This window comes from Rutilus rutilus, assembly GCF_951802725.1.
Source record: "Rutilus rutilus genome assembly, chromosome: 18".
NCBI classification, from domain to species: Eukaryota; Metazoa; Chordata; class Actinopteri; order Cypriniformes; family Leuciscidae; genus Rutilus; species Rutilus rutilus.
The window spans coordinates 24,206,876-24,224,149 of record NC_140231.1 but is presented as its reverse complement, the minus strand read 5'-3'; the positions used below and the strand labels follow the sequence as shown (position 1 = coordinate 24,224,149).

Below are 17,274 nucleotides of genomic sequence, written 5' to 3'. Positions count from 1 at the left end.
ACTACAATATTACATATAAAAAGAAGATTTGTCAAATTTGATTTCATGCCGACTTTAAAGAATCTCATCGATAATCAGAATGGTCAGTGGCATTATTATTGATAAAATCTTATCAATTCTCATCCCTATGTGAAGACAGTAAAATTATAATCAAACATTAAAGAACATAGGCTACATGTTTTTTGTTTTTTTTTGAGAGTTAAAAGATTGAAACATTTTGCTAACATGAGGTCTTGTGTCACTGTCAGTCTTTTTACATCAGTGCAAAACTAGGGTATGCAGATTAAGACCACTATTCATCAGCATGCATTGATTAATCCCATGGCATGTAGCAAAAAAAAAAAAAAAAGGGGGATTTGCGACCAAATCATATGATGGTGCGACCAACTGAGAAAGTTGGTAGCACCAGTGCAACCAGTAGAAAAGTTAGTCTGGAGCCCTGTCCAATGAGAGGTGCAGTCATGCTGCTAAAAGGATGATTTGCACAAATCAAATAAACAATGGAAGAATCAAATGGAAAGCTTTAATAAAAATACAACCTGACATGTGTGTTTTTAAACCTTTCATAATGCATTATTTGCATTGTTACCTTGACTTCTGTTTGATACATGTCAGATTTGTAAGATATCTGTGACATTCGAAACTGTCAAATGCGATTAGTAGCTCAACTTTCAAAAACGTTCAAGCTTCAAATTTCTTTAACGTCATGACTTTTGAAAATTATGTTATCTACATTTCAATAGGAATTACATATGTGAACACGTTTACCTAGACATAATAAAACAAATGTTGTGTGACTAGTAAGACTGACACATTTATTATCTCAGAGCATCAGCGAACTTCAGACATCTCTGACCATTTACACCTCACAAATGGTTGTCCATACTGTATATGAGCGTAATGATTCATAAAAGCATAGGCTATAGGGGCCTGGAGGGACCCCTTAGTCTTAATTGCTGAGGAAATAAGTTCTGCATTACGTGATAGAGAGACACACACATACACATTGGAAACAAGAAACAGATCCATGCAGATTTGTCAGATACTGTATCTGTGACAATCGAAACTGCCACAAGCTGTTGGTAGCCAAACTTGTTTTGAAGTGGTTTAACGTTCCTTCAACATTTTTTGTTATCTACATTTCAATAAAAATTACTTATGTGAACACGTTTACATGCCTTAATAAAGAAAATAATAAAATAAAACAATAAAAAATAATGTGTGACAAATAAGATTCATGACACATTTATTATCTCAGAGCATCAGCTAAGATATTTCACCTTACATTTATTTTGTTAGTTAACTTCAGACATCTCTGACAATAAACACCTCACAAATGGTTGTCCATACTGTACATATGAGTGTAGGCTACACATAATGATTCATAAAAGTGTAGGCTATAGCTGTTTGGCAATGAAGAAGTAAGTCATCCATAACTGAAATGGAGAGAGGAAACTTTCACTCAACTCACAATGTTATGAACATATTTAAATATATTTTTAAGATTAAAAGTATTGTATGAACATTTGGTTTGTCTTTAAGATTCAGATTGAGAGGGGAATGTCATGCAGCTGGTTTTTATTATGAACAGAGATAATCAAAGGTTTTCTATGGTTCTATTGTGTGCTCCTCACTTTCAGTTTAGCCAGTAAAATGTGAACACACATGATTTGTTTAAACCCTCTAGTAACTTGTTTGTCTGGTTCTGCATTATGTACATCAGATACAGATGGCTGCTTTCTCTTTTAAAAAACATTATGTTTTTTATGTTTTTAACACATGATGATTTCATGAAAAAAACTCTTTAATTGCTGGTCCGTTTTAGTAAATCATGGAGGTTAGATACATTTTGCCACTAAGTTCAAGAATGCAGGACACATTCTGAAACATTAAACTGTTCAAACATTATTAGAAGACTCCAAATTCCAGCCATTATGTGTCATATTTCTTTATTAGATATCCATGACACTCAGACTGATATTTAAATTCATCTTTAGATAATTGAGCAAACCAGTGACAACTGAAAAGTTAACATTTATAGATATTTTAAGAAGGACATCATACCCGTTGAGAGAGTGTTGGATGGTTGAGCTTCTATTTAGGTTCTAAATAGAACTTACTATGTGTAAAGTACCTTTAAAAAGGCATCTTTTTTTAGAGTGTATTTTATCAAGTTGAATTAAAAAAATGTTTTATATATAAAGTATATAAAGCTATTGTAGAAATTGAATGAAAAGAAAAATTCATTCATATTCTTGAGTTTACAGCATGTATCTCATTGTATATTTCTAGTCTAGGTTTATTGATGTTAAGTTCTATATCTATATTTTGTAAATTTCTGTTGAACAAAACCATACTTAGCTACCAGATTTCGTGATATAAAAGAAAATAGTCCCACCCACATGTTGCTGTATATAAAGAGCTGCAATGAAACTGGCGAGCAAGACACAGGACTTGAAGTCTTGAGATCCTACCGGTAAACAAAATATTTGACAAAACTGGCGCTTAATTGCTTTTTTAACAAATGCACAAATTATTTTTTCAATTAAACATGCATAATTTTTCTCCACAGCCATGTTTTCACTGGTACTATTCTCAGGTATGGAATATTTTTTTGGACAAAGAATCAGTCCTTTTTACATACTTATGGCATTAATGTGCTTATTTGATTAGTGATCTAAAAATAGTGCAGAATCCTACATTTTCCTCATTTCATGTGATCATTTTCTTTGTTTAAATATTTAGATTTTGCTTTCCAGACATGTGGACTCCACTGTGCTATGTGGGGCGAAGTTATATTCAGTGGAAATCTTGTTCTTCTAACAAATTATTAAAAATGTAGCTTGAATAAGTATTTTTTTTAGTAGGAGGAGCCAGTCAATTTGTGAACAAGAATATTCTACACATTTTTCTAACCAAAAATGTTTTGTTGACCTTACTTGGATACAGATTTTGTATTTTTTTACCTAACTTTCCAAACTGAGTCGTCTGAACAAACCATTTTAAGCTGAACAATGTTGTGCAAGGTCTTGGCATGCATTGCTGCTTGAAAAATCATGTAAACAATTAGTAAAGTGTGATCATTGCTTTACATTTTACTGACTTAATTTATGCTTCTGTTGATGAGTAATCACTGTTAGTTATCTGTATGGTTCTGAGTAAAAATGTTGCTGGTTGTTCAGGAAAAAAGATGGATAAGAATGTGTGGATATACTTGGCCTGATAAACACCATTTTCTTTCCTTGATACATTTTCTATTGTAACACAAAGTTAATCTCGACATATAAAAAATCCATGAAAAAAAAAAAAAAAAAAAAACATATAAGCTTTGGTTATGTCACAGTCATGAACATGATTGGTTATTTGGTAGTTGGAGGAAGGAGGTAGTAGAAGGGGGAATTAGTTTGAACTGTTCTCACTGATAATCTTACAAATACCTATAATAGAGATATTGAATATTTTTTCGCCAAGAAATTTAACAAAATACCATTCGAGCAGTTACACCTAAGTCGTACATGCATCAATCATCTTCATTAAATACAGACAAAGACATTTAAAAGGACAGGAGGATATTTTTTTGTATTTTTTATTCAAGGTGAGTGAAATTATATGTAATTTTCAGGGTTATGTGCTGTTTTATCTGTGATTAAGTTTTACTATGAGTTGTTTTTTGCACTGTTTTCTGTTTCTCGGTTTCCTAGGTTACTCATTGTTTGATTATCATTTGTACATGATGTTCATTTAGTTCATTGGTTTGTTCAGTGTATTTAAGCTCTGTGTTTCCTTCTGTTCATTGTCAGTTCTCCTCGCGTTTACATTGGTCGTTCTGTTTATGTTCTTAGTTCTTGAGTTCATTGTAAATAAACATATTAACTGCTTGCGATTAGTTCCTGCACTCAATTTTATTTCACCCAACTATGACAGTAATGTAATATTTTTAATTCCTCAGGCTGAGGAATGTGGATTGACTGAAACTTTGCTCATTCAAATATTTTTGTGATAATGAAAACTTTGAGTATGTGGGATTTATATTATTCAGCTTATATTGTTTTCAGTTTATATCATTTTACAGTTTGTATTGTATTTTCATCCAACACACCTTTATTCGGGTGAGTGAGGCACACTAAATATTTTCTTTAAATGTGTATATCTAAAAGTTAATTTGATCAACTTTAGCAGTGCATTAGCACACAAGTGGCATGAAAGATAACACATATGAACTAAACGACATATTATTAAATAGAAATACATTTATATTTCATGTTATGGCTGTAATGCATAATAATTATGAAATAATAAAAGGCAAATGTGTGATCTGATTTGGCCTCATATCGGGATGCTTTGATAAGTTAAAGAAAAAGATTTACTTCTGAATTTTGTATCTGTTTATACACTGTATTGGGCCTTTCATATGCCCCTTTGAATGTACAGGACATTATAAGAGTCAGTGGCATAACTATCAGCATATCTGTATATCTTATAGATAAGTATGGTACATTTTGGACACCTTTCAGTATAATGTTTATACATTAAAGGTCAATTATCAATGCTATTGTAGAAATTGACTTTCTGCAGTCACCCATTATGAATCTGACATTGTCTAAACAGGGAGATAACTGAAATAGTATCATGTGATTTTAAATTCCCTTTTGTGTTTTCAACAGGTTTCTTTACCCTCATGCAGTGTGTCCCTCAGTATGTCTTTGTGAATGAATCCAAGACTTGGACAGAAGCTCAGAGATACTGTAGAGATAAATACACTGATCTGGCCTCTATTGAGAATGAACAACAGACGGTCCAGTTATTGAACACAGTGAATGACGATTCCATTGATTTGGCCTGGACTGGACTCTATGATGATTTGAATAGTTGGAAATGGACTCTAGAAGGCAGTGATTTCTTCAAGGAAGGAGGGAAAGACTTCAGGAACTGGTATAACCCAAGACCAAACAATTATTTAGGACAAAGTTTGTGTGTGATTATGGACGTGGGGATATGGTATACATATCCCTGCTCCTATGCATTTTATCCTACTGTCTGCTATGATGGTAAGCTGTTCCAATAGAATCTCTAAGACAGTAAACAAAAATTGAAAACAACCAAACCAACCTCTCTCTGAACTTTCTTTATCTTATCTTATCTTCTATATCTTTCAGGAAGAGAAAATGCCAGTGATACTTATGTTTTCATTTATCAGTACAAAACCTGGACTGAAGCTCAGAGTTACTGCAGAGAACATCACACAGACCTCATCAGTATCAGGAATGAGACTGAAAACCAGAAGATCCAGTATTTATTACGGAATTATTATTATTATAATGTTTGGATTGGACTGTACAGAACCAGACTTTGGTCAGATCAGAGCAACTCTTCATTTACTTACTGGAGCACGTGGCAGCCAGATACTGAAGGATCCTGCACTGTAGTCTCATTTAGTGACTCAGGGAAATGGACAGATGAAAACTGCAATTATGTATTTCCTTTCTTTTGCTACAGTGGTGAGTAGGTCTTAAAGGGATAGTTCTCCTAAAAATGTATAATCTGGCATCATTTACTCACCCTAATATCATTCCAGACCTGTATACATTTCTTTATTCTGATGAAGACAAAAGAAGATATTTGAATATTGGTAACTAAAAAGTTTTAGTGCCCAATTACTTCAGTTGTGTGTAAAAAAAAGATAGCACTTTATTTTACAGTCCTGTTCCCCTGTAAAAGTACGTACTATGCACTTATAACTGCTATAACTATAACTGGGTAATAACTAGGTACTAAGCCTGAACCTACCCCTAAACCTAATCTTAACCCATGTAGTTACCACTCAGTACTTTCTTATGTAAGAACACTGTAAGTACACGTAACTGCACCATCATCTTTTGTCTTCCACAGGAGAATGAATGTGATGGAATGACATGAGGGTCAGTAAATCATGACAGAATTATTCTGTATCCCTTTATTATCTTTTCTATCAATAATCCATTAAATCTATCACACTGCCTCAGTGTGATCACATCGATTGCAAGAAAGAGTAGACATGTTTAGTTGGGTTCAAAAGTCTGATCAAATAAGCAAATTTGTGACATAAGAAAAAGAAAGACAAACCAAATACTAGATATTCTAAAATTCATGTTAATTTTTCAATTAATATTTCACTCAATTTTTAATGCTGATCATATAATTTATAACCATAAAAGCTGTATTGAATGAGAAAGAAAAAAAAAGAAAAATCTTTTCCAGCATTCTCAGGTTTTGGACCATATTGAATTTATCACAAATATTTAGGATACTTCTATACATAAAAAAAACCCGGCAATTTATTTTAGAAACATTTGTTTTCTGTATTTACAGCATCAGCATCATCCCGGGAGTATCATTTTGTGAATGAGTCTAAGACCTGGACTGAAGCTCAGAGATACTGCAGAGAGAATTACATTGATCTGGCCACCATTGATGACATGGAGGAAATGAACAGTCTGATTAACACAGTTAATGGGAGTTACACTGGTTCAGCCTGGATTGGGCTGTATGATGATGTGAACAGCTGGAGATGGTCATTGGAGGATAATGATTTTTATCAGGTAGGAGAGAGAGATTTCAGGAACTGGTATCATGAACCAGACAACAGTGGGGGGAACCAGCTGTGTGTTTACATGAATTACAATGGGAAATGGTATGATGTATCATGTGACAACACACTGCAATTCGTTTGCTATGACGGTAAGGACATTTAGTTTGTTTTATATATTAATTTAAATTAGATTTTTTTTTCGATGAGAGCTAATTTGTCATATTTTATATCTTAGGTAGAGAGAATGCTGTACAGAGTTACATCAGAATCACTGACAGGAAAACCTGGTCAGAGGCTCGTAGATACTGCAGAGATCATTACACAGATCTTGCCAATGTGAGAAATCAGACTGAGAACCAGAGGATCCTTGAGACAGCAGGTGGATATGGAGTCTGGATCGGCCTGTACAGAAACAGGGTTTGGTCAAACAATCAGATTACCAGTTATCGAAACTGGAGGCCACAAATTTCTGGGTTACAGGCGCAACCAGATAATGGATATAATGATGCATATGAATATGGATATCAGCACTGCACTGCAGTATCATTCCAGTATTCAGGCCGATGGACAGATGAGGTCTGTGTATCCAGCAGGCCTTTCTTCTGCTACAGCAGTAAGTTCACTCGCTTTGATGGGTGCCTTTATTTTGCAGGAATGAGAAAGACTTTAGCACTAGTGTCTCCAACATGAAAGATCAACATGTTTAAATTAGGCTAAAGGCGCCAGGCCTATAAATATGTGGATTCAAATTATATTGTGAAACTTATTGTTGAAAGCTCTGAAAACCCTTAACATTTTAATTTTAAAATAAAAAAGAGAAAAAGGAAACCAACTCAATGGTGACCTAAAACAGAACGTTTACAACAAAACATCACCAAATACAATAAATAGAGATAAAGCATCTGTTGGGGGGTCCAAGCAGAGATTTTATTATTATTATTCTATTATTATTGCTCATACAAAATTACCTTGAGTTTAACTTTATGTTTTTTTAAATAATCTATTTTGAAATCTATTCTATTTGATATGCATCTCGGCAGGAAAATAATTAGTTTAGCTGTAATATTTAATTCAGCACTGTAAAAAAAAGAATATACTATATCTACTCAATAAAATTGTGGCAACAGATTACAATAAATATTATTTATTAAATTCAAAAAATAAGAATTGAGTTAGAATTAATCAAATTAATTCCTTAAAAGTCAACCATTTAAAACAAGTAAATGCAAATAGCACACAAAAAATTAAGTAAAATTTAAACAAAAATATCTGAACAGACAGTCTGATAACTGACAGACATCAAAGATGAATTGAGAACTCTATTTTTTATTTCCAACATTGAAGACACCTGATGATAACAAGCAGATTCACTAAAGGAAAGAGAAACACAAAAATGTGTATGTTTTAGTGAAAATGTTTGGTCACCATTCCGGTGATCAGTATGTGCTTTAGTTGGACAGTTTGACCCTTGGCTTTTTAAGTCAGTTTATGGCTTTTCACTGACAATATTATTATTATTTTTTTCTTTGCACAGATCAGATTTTTTTAAATATACTGTAGGATTTTTTTAATACACAGACATACAGAATCAGCATATGAATCTCAACAATGGTGACATACTTCTTGCCACAATGCATGCTGGGAGTCATGAGTTGTATACTATGGTGGCTCCCAGGATGCATTGGGGCATGAAGCATGTCACCATTGTTGAGATTAACATGCTGATTTTGACGCATCTAAAAAAAAAAAAAAATCCTGCAATGCATTTAAAAATTCCAAATGTCTGGTATGTGCCAACAAAATATTGTCAGTGAAAATCATCAAATAACTCATTTTGATCAGTTATGAGATTAGTCAATAGTTTTTCTTTACAATGATTAAAACTTTATCATCTGATCGTCTTTGTTTCTGGCTTCCTTTGCAACAACTGATGTGCTTTAGCAAACACTGTTACAAAAACCACAAACTGACTTAAAACGGCAAGAGTCAAACTGCCCAACTAAAACAAACACCGATCACCATAATGGTGACCAAACATTTTCAATGAGACATCAACATCTAAATCATCATCTGTTAATTCTCAATAAGAATTTTTGAACATGTCTAACAAAAATAAAGTCAATCTGATAAGTAATAAGTGAACCTGGAAATGAGTTTGTGGAGTTTAATCCTCCTCTTCTGAGATCTTGAGAGATTTAATGTCTTCTTCAAGGCTGTGGCTGGAAGTCAGTTGTAGTTATTGTGTTTGTCTTTGTCTACTAGTTTCTTAAAGCGGGTTACCATGCTAATTTTTAAACTAATTCAATCATAAGTGAAATGTCCAAAAAAATCATCAAAAGCTGGTTCTATATTGTTATCTTTTGACAAGCAGTAAGTGTGACTTACATGTATAACAGTAGTTAACAACTATTAGTACAATAACTCACTAACCAGGTGATTGCAATTATTTTTTTTCTGTGCTGTAAAACAATTCACAGGAACCTGCACACAATCTTCATGCACTCACCAGTATCACTTTGTAAATGAGTCTAAGACCTGGACTGAAGCTCAGAGATACTGCAGACAGAATTACACTGATCTGGCCACCATTGATAACATGGAGGAAATGAACAGGCTCATTAAAACAGTACGTGGCACTTACTATGGTTCAGCTTGGATTGGTCTCTATGATGATCTGAACAGTTGGAAATGGTCTCTGGATAATGCAACATTAATGGGAGGATTTAAAAGCTGGTATGTCCAGCAACCAGTGAACTCAGGTGGACAGAATCTGTGTGTGTACATGTCATATCGGGGAACATGGAGTGAATTATTTTGCTTCAATAGTCTTCCCTTTGTTTGCTATGATGGTGAGAATTGCCGATGGCCTTTCTAACAAGTAATTATAACAAAATATTTATGATTCCATGATCACATCACATATTTAAAATGTTTCTCCACAGGAAGAGTGAATGCAAGTGCAAGTTATGTGTTTGTTAACCAGTACAAAACCTGGTCTGAGGCTCAGAGTTACTGCAGAGAATATCACACCGACCTCGTCAGTATCAGGAATGAGATTGAAAACTACAGGGTTAAGTCATTATTTTCATATTATTCAAGTGCTTGGATTGGACTGTACAGGACCAGATCTTGGTCAGATCAGAGCAACTCTTCATTCAGTAACTGGAGGACAGGACAGCCAGATAATGCTGGAAACAGTGAATACTGCACTACAGTGTCATTTAGTGACTCTGGGAGCTGGACAGATGAAAACTGCAATACTGCATTACCTTTCATTTGCTACAGTGGTGAGGAGCTAATAATAATGACAAACTTAAAAAAAATTTAAACAGTGTAACGGATGAGAATAAGATATATTAGAACATCACAAATAAAGGGACTTTATTGGTTTTGTGTTTTTACAATTTCCCTACCTTGACAGCATTAGCATCATCCCACCAGTATCATTTTGTGAATGAGTCTAAGACCTGGACTGAAGCTCAGAGACACTGCAGACAGAATTACACTGATCTGGCCACCATTGATAACATGGAGGAAATGAACAGTCTGATTAACACAGTTAATGGGAGTTACAATGGTTCAGCCTGGATTGGACTGTATGATGATGTGAACAGCTGGAGATGGTCCTTGGAAAACAATGATTTCTATCAGGAAGGAGAGAGAGATTTCAGGAACTGGTTCCATGAACCAGACAACATTCGTGGCAATGAACTGTGTGTTTACATGGATCCTACTGGAAACTGGTATGATGCATCATGTGAATATGGGTACACATTTGTCTGCTATGATGGTAAGACATTCCAATTAAACATTTATTTATATATATATATATATATATATATATATACACTGTATATACATATTTAGTTTCCTTTCAGTGAAACATTAATCAGTAAGTCAAAGTCTCAACAAATGTTACTGTCACTATTGTGGTAAGATCTCAAGAACAGTCTTAGCTTGGCTTGGATCAAAACACAAGTATACTCTATACTAATATTAAAATTCTAAATGTAAAAGGATTTTATATATAAATGTATGCATTTAAAATATGGTTGACTAAGTAACAAATGATCGGACTTGTTTTTAAATGTATATTTTTTTCTTAGGTAGAGAAAACGCCTCTCAGAATTATGTTTTGGTATTTATGAGTAAGACCTGGGCTGGAGCTCAGAGCTACTGCAGAGAGAAATACACTGACCTGGCCAGTGTGAGAAATGAGACAGAGCGTCAACAGATACTGAGCATTACACGTTATTATTATAGCTATGGTTATTATTATTATGGTTATACTGTATGGATTGGTCTGCACAGAAACAGACTGTGGTCAGATCAGAGCAGCTCTTCCTTCACATATTGGCTGCCATATACTCCAGGTGATGTTGCACAACCAGATAATGGTGCAAATATCCCAGGACAGCAGGGAGCTCAACACTGCACAGCTGTGTCTTTAAAATACTTTGGTCAGTGGACGGATGAAAGATGCTTTGCAAATTTGCCTTTCTTCTGTTACAGTGGTGAGCAAATATAACTTCTATAAAGAAATAAAAGAATAACAAACACACAAAAACAAGAAAATGTGAATGTAAATGTGGATTCTGTAAAATAAAAAATAATAGAAAGATTGTATCAAAAGTGTAACATGCTAAAGTTTTACTAATGCAAGCTTTCTGTTTGCTTTTCGGTGACCCTGATGACCATCACATCAACACTCCATTTCAGATGAGTATGGTATGTTTGTGTAGATATGTGATCCATTGTTTCTTTAATTATCAATAATGTTAAAACATAATGTACTGTAAATTGTTACCGTTTTTGGTTACACTTTATTTTGATAGTCCACTTTAGACATTCTACTAACTATAAGTAACTTTTCAACATGTCTTGACTAACTTGGTCTAACTTTCATTATAGTATTAGTAGGCTGTAGTAGACTGTCAGTAGACTGTTAGATTAGGGTTAGGTGTTAGGGTTCGGGTTAGGACAATAAGTTGACTTGTAGTTGCCAAGTTACTTATAGTCAGTAGAATGTCTGTTGGGGGACCAACAAAATAAAGTGTTAGCAAATATTAAGCAGACAGTCTACTAATACTGTAATGACAGTTAGTTGACATGTATAGCTGCAAAGTTACTTATAGTTAGTAGAATGTCTAAAGTGGACTATAGAAATAAAGTGTTACCCAGTTTCACTTTGGTTCTATTTTTTTCACAAGTAAGGTGTACATGTACAAAAATCCAAAATGATCACACTTGTAACAACTTGTAAATAACACTTGTAAGCTAGTCATTCTTTCAAAACCTGATCTCATGCTTTCATTACAGTTATACACATTTCAGTCAAACATTGTTTCAAACACAAGATGTAATATGTAATGAGAACATTTGGTTTAATCACCGAAACACAACAGTATGATCTTTTTTCAGTTTAGGACGTTTAACAATCAATTAATTCAACAGCAAACAATGCAAGATACATGTATCAATTCACCATTGTTGCTGAAATAATTATAGTAATACAGGCTGCAGTTGCCACATTAGAAAATACACTTATATTACATAACTTATGTAATTGAATCCATAATATTTGTAATATTATCTATGTGTGTTATCAAAAGCTGTGAAACTGCCATGAGGTTTTGTGCTAGAACAGTTTGCTGGCAATACAGTAAATGTTTTCACTGTGCCATATGACTGTTTACATGGTTGACCTTACAGATGAAGGGTGAGTTACAGTAATGTGGAAGTCACCATGGTAATCTGTTTACAGTATCACATGGCATACATACTGTAATGTACTATATGTAATGCCATCTGTCTCCCTTCTTCTAATGCATCTCTGATCAATCTGATGTTATACAGTCATTGCCTGTTTCCTCTCCTTTGTACTCTATCCTGCTTTATGTGCCAGCAGCCATATCACCCTGTAGCCCAAGACTGGTTACCCACTGAAGCTAAGCAGGGCTGAGCCTGGTTAGTACCTGGATGGAAGACCTTCTGAGAAAACCAGGTTGCTGCTGGAAGAGGTGTTAGTGAGGCCAGCAGGGGGCGCTCACCCTGTGGTCTGTCTGGGTCCTAACACCCCAGTGTAGTGATGGGGACACTATACTGTCAATGAGCACCGTCCTTCGGATGAGACGTTAAACCGAGGTCCTGACTCTCTGTGGTCATTAAAAATCCCAGGATGTCCTTCGAAAAAGAGTAGGGGTGTAACCCCGGCATCCTGGCCAAATTTGCCCCTTGGCCTCTGTCCATCATGGCCGCCTAATCATCCTCATATACTGATTGGCTTCATCACTGTCTCCTCTCCACCAGAAAGCTGGTGTGTGGTGGGCGTTCTGGCGCAATATGGCTGCCGTCGCATCATCCAAGTGGATGCTGCACATTGGTGGTGGTTGAGGAGATTCCCCCTATCATGTAAAAAGCGCTTTGAGTAGGCCTGCCTAGAAAAGCGCTATATAAATGTAATGAATTATTATTATTATTATGTTCACAAATCTCTATATAGTTATAGCCCGTCAAAATATTTTTTGTATTTTGACATTCAACAAACATCACTTAGTATGATTTATAAGCTGTTTTCCTCATGGGCACTTACAGTATGTCCCCACAAGGACAAAGATTTCGGATGTTGCCAACTTTGTAGAGACATTTTGTCCCCATAATGTAGAGCTTGCCTGTCACACAGACCACACACACTTTAAACATAATGGTTATAATCTAATTATAATCACTTATAATGTAAAAATAATTCATTACATTTGGTTATCTGTATCAAATTGCAAACAAATTAGAAACTATCTATAGAATTTGTATCTATAGGTGTGCCAAATGATTCATTAACCATTAAGATCAGTTTGATTAAATAGACAAATGTATTAAACTGAACAAGAAGAGATTCAAATCAAAAGTTTGATAGTGTTACGAAGTGGAGGACGCAGTAAGATCCATTTGCAGCTTTATTAGAATAATCAACAGGCAGAGTAAATCAGGGGCAGTCAGAACAATGGAGATAATCTCAAAGCAGAAACAGATAACAGGCAAGGGTCAAGACAGGCGGCAGGAATCACAGTCCAATGAACAATCCGGGTCGAGACAGGCAGCAGAAGAATCAGAAGTCAGTATAAACAATCCAAGGTCAGTAACAGTTCAGCAAACACAGGGAACCCGCTCAGCGATTGTATGCCGGGGCAAGGCAATACTTCACAGTGAACTGAAGAGTGACAGAGGTTTATATGGGTGTATGTGAATGAGCTGCAGGTGTATGAGATGAGTGTGGATGAGCTGCAGGTGTATGTGTAATCAGTCCCAGGTAAGCGGCATGATGGGAAGTTGAGTTTGTGATGTGATCAGTCTGGTGTGGAGTGCCCTCTGGTGACTCTCAGAGGCACTCCAGCTGGTGATCGTTACAGATAATAATGGCATTATGAAAGCTACAGCTACTGTGAATGAAACATTTATTTTGTGTTGTGAAAATGATAATTAGTGATTTTGAGTATTGTATTAACACGATTGAAAACATGATGAAATGTTTGGACAAATAATGCACTTTTGATGATCTGTTGTGATATTAGCACATAAGAGTTTTGAAAATGTATACCTTACTTGTGAAAATAGCACCAAAGCGGAAAAAAATAAGAAAAACAAAAAACACTTTAAACTGTAGTACATAAATGTATGAATTCTGACACCTGACTTGTTTTTTTTATTATAATTATTGATCAGTGATGGGAATGCAAGTAGAAGTTACAAGTCTAGAAAATTTGTCAGAGTCTCAGATTGAAGAGCTGGTGATTATGCAGGTAAGGAACTCAACAGTCAAACCATTCATTTACCTACATAAATGAAAATGTATTTTTACATAAGCATTGTATAACATATATTGTTAATTGACCACATATAACTTTCTATATAATCTTCCAACAATGCAATAAATACTTTAAAAATGGAATAATTTAATGATAATACGACTGATAAACATATCACATGGTAGGTTTGTCATAAAGCTAATATATTTTCAGTTACAAGAGGAGCTGATCAGACTTGGACTTCCCAACAACGCCACCATGCATTTGAGAGACTATCGTAAGATCAATCCCTGACGTAGGAGGACAGTGCTTTGCATTTTCCAACAAATACAGTTGTGTGCTCAATACTTAATCAATCATGAAATTATACTATAGTCTATAAATACTTTTACAAATGAATGATCCAGATTTTGCTTTTCCAAAATGTTATGTCATTGGCTTAATGGACCTATTAAATCAGTGAAGGGGGTTATATAAAAATACTAACAATGAATGTAGCTTGATTTTCAGTGTCAGAGATGTACAATTATAACACAGTACAGTACAATGTAGCCTACTCATTATACGATTGTTGACATGAATGTGATATTTTGATCTGAATATGATTTATGGAAATTATGATTTTGAAAACATGATTAAATGATAACATGATTAAAATAGTGATCCTGGCAACTTCTTTTCCTCTTTGTTACACAAGGTTAATAGTTTGATCTAATTCTTCTGCTTTTCACATATAGCTATTTTCTAACTAAGAATTCAGATTCAGAATTAAATATACTTTTTCATAACTGGATAATCAAATATTAGGCACCTATCTGTCATTAATCTCTCATTTAATCTACACCAAAGCATCAGCATCAAGAGTTATGCCTTTGGCTCTCGAGTGTCTTGTGGAGACGAAGTGATAAAAAAATTAGCAGGATGTATATGAATGTAGGCCTATATACACAAATCTAAAAATGTGAAAGTGAAACCTAGGTTTTGCGTATTTCATAATGAGTTTCTTTCCTATACAAATGCCCTTAAAATTATAAAAAAGTAAAAATGCAAAATAAAACTAAATGTTTTGCTATAATAGAAGAATATGATTTGAAAAATCAACCAAATCAACCAAAATCAAGCTTATGTACTGGTATATTCCATAACAATGCAATAAATGCTAGTCGAAATATTTCACTCCGAGAGTTGTCATGACTGATTTATGTAATATTCCAGCATTATTTCAATTAACAAAAATGTTTTTAACAGTTTTAGTTAATTATAATAACCCTACTGTGTCTTTATGTAACAGTTTTGTGCTTTGCATTTTGTTACCATTGTTTGCAATGTAACCATTGCTTGACCTCTGTTTTGTCAGATATATCTGTGACAATCAAAACTGTCACATGCTGTTATATCTCAACTTGTTTTAAAATGGCAACATTCCTTTAACATCATGACTTTTGTAAATGTTATCTACATATGTGAAAATATATGTGGAAAATATATGTGAAAACAAATGCAAAGGAAAGTGTTGGGTATGACAGCATGTTTTATTCAACATAATTTTCTGTATGCAAAACAAATGCAAAATAAAAGCTTCATTAATATTAATGGGCCAGATATTACAAATAATAATAATGATTTCAATAATTAAATCATTATTAATTTCATAATGAAATCAATTTTACCGTAAAATGTGTAAAGTACCTTTAAAAAGTAATCTTTTGTGTATTTTATCAAGCTGAATTTAAAATCATCATTAAAAAGCAGAAAAAATGTTTTGTATATAAAGCTAGTGTAGAACTTGAATGGAAAGCTGCTGAACATGAACATGTGAAACGCTGAACATGAATGTGAAAAATGTATTAATGTATACAGCTTGTCTACTTTTAGTAAGGTTTGTTGATGTTAAGTTGTGTTTACACAACTTTCCTATCTATATTTTGTACATTTCTGTGAAACAAAATCATACTGGTATCTAATTTAGGCCACTTAGCAGGTTTCCTGACTTAAAAGAAAATAATCACACCCACATTTTGCATTTTGCTGTATATAAATAGAGCTGCAATAAAACCAAACAGAAACTGGCGAGCAAGACCCGGGACTTGAAGTATTGAGATCCTAAATATTTGACAAAACTGGCACTTAATTACATTTTTTAACAAATGTATAAATTTTTTTTTTTTTCTCCACAGCAACGTTTTCACTGGCACTATTCTCGGGTATGGAACATTTTTTTGTTATTTTTATCCTCATCTTGGTTATTAAATGTGGGAGAGGGTCCAAAAGTCAACACATACATATACATATATATATATATATATATATATATATATATATATATATATATATATATATATATAGTTCAGATGCAAAAGCCTCTAAGTGCCATCTGAAATTTTCTTCTAGAATGATCATTTTTATCAAGCTCCTATATTCAAGTTCAGTCATTTCACTTAAATGGCAATGAAAATTACTTATTAGTTGTCATTTAAGTGAAATTATTGAACTTAAATATACAAGCTTGATAAAAATGATCATTCTAGAAGAAAATTTCAGATGGCACTTAGAGGCTTTTGCATCTGAACTCTTCATATATATATATATATATATATATATATATATATATATATATATATATAAAAGGTCTTTACCAGCGAAACTAAATAAAACCAAAATAAATAAATTATTCAAAAATTCGTTAGGGTGTGTGTGAAGGCATGTAAAGCCGCAACGCATAGTTGGATCTGTCACCAATTTTAATGTTTAAAGCCATGAATGAAATAAAGGCTTTTTAACTTTTTTCTACTTACTTCAAGTGCCTTAGAGTTCCTAAGTTCTTAGATTTTAAGTATCCCATACAACCAAAGAGTAACGAGATTTTACACCCTGAAGCAGCACTTCTTTTGCATTCTTTGCTCT

The 17,274-nt window shown here is 33.8% G+C and overlaps 1 protein-coding gene and 1 long non-coding RNA gene across 2 annotated transcripts; both read left to right on the top strand.

The window, feature by feature from the left end:
• Positions 1-374: 374 nt before the first annotated feature.
• On the top strand, positions 375-10,270 carry LOC311277664 (macrophage mannose receptor 1-like; the record flags this gene model as incomplete). The annotated part of the gene is made up of 8 exons (XM_084388033.1): positions 375-453; positions 4,665-4,967; positions 5,157-5,498; positions 6,349-6,717; positions 6,804-7,181; positions 9,046-9,417; positions 9,511-9,855; positions 9,990-10,270. Coding segments are annotated over 8 exons (2,469 nt in total), but the record flags the coding sequence as incomplete, so codon positions are not given.
• Positions 10,271-10,304: 34 nt separating this feature from the next.
• LOC311277833 lies at positions 10,305-15,040 on the top strand. Its single transcript, XR_014625333.1, has 4 exons — positions 10,305-10,358; positions 10,675-11,296; positions 14,288-14,364; positions 14,584-15,040. It is a non-coding gene; the product is annotated as an uncharacterized lncRNA (long non-coding RNA).
• The last annotated feature ends 2,234 nt before the right edge of the window (positions 15,041-17,274 follow it).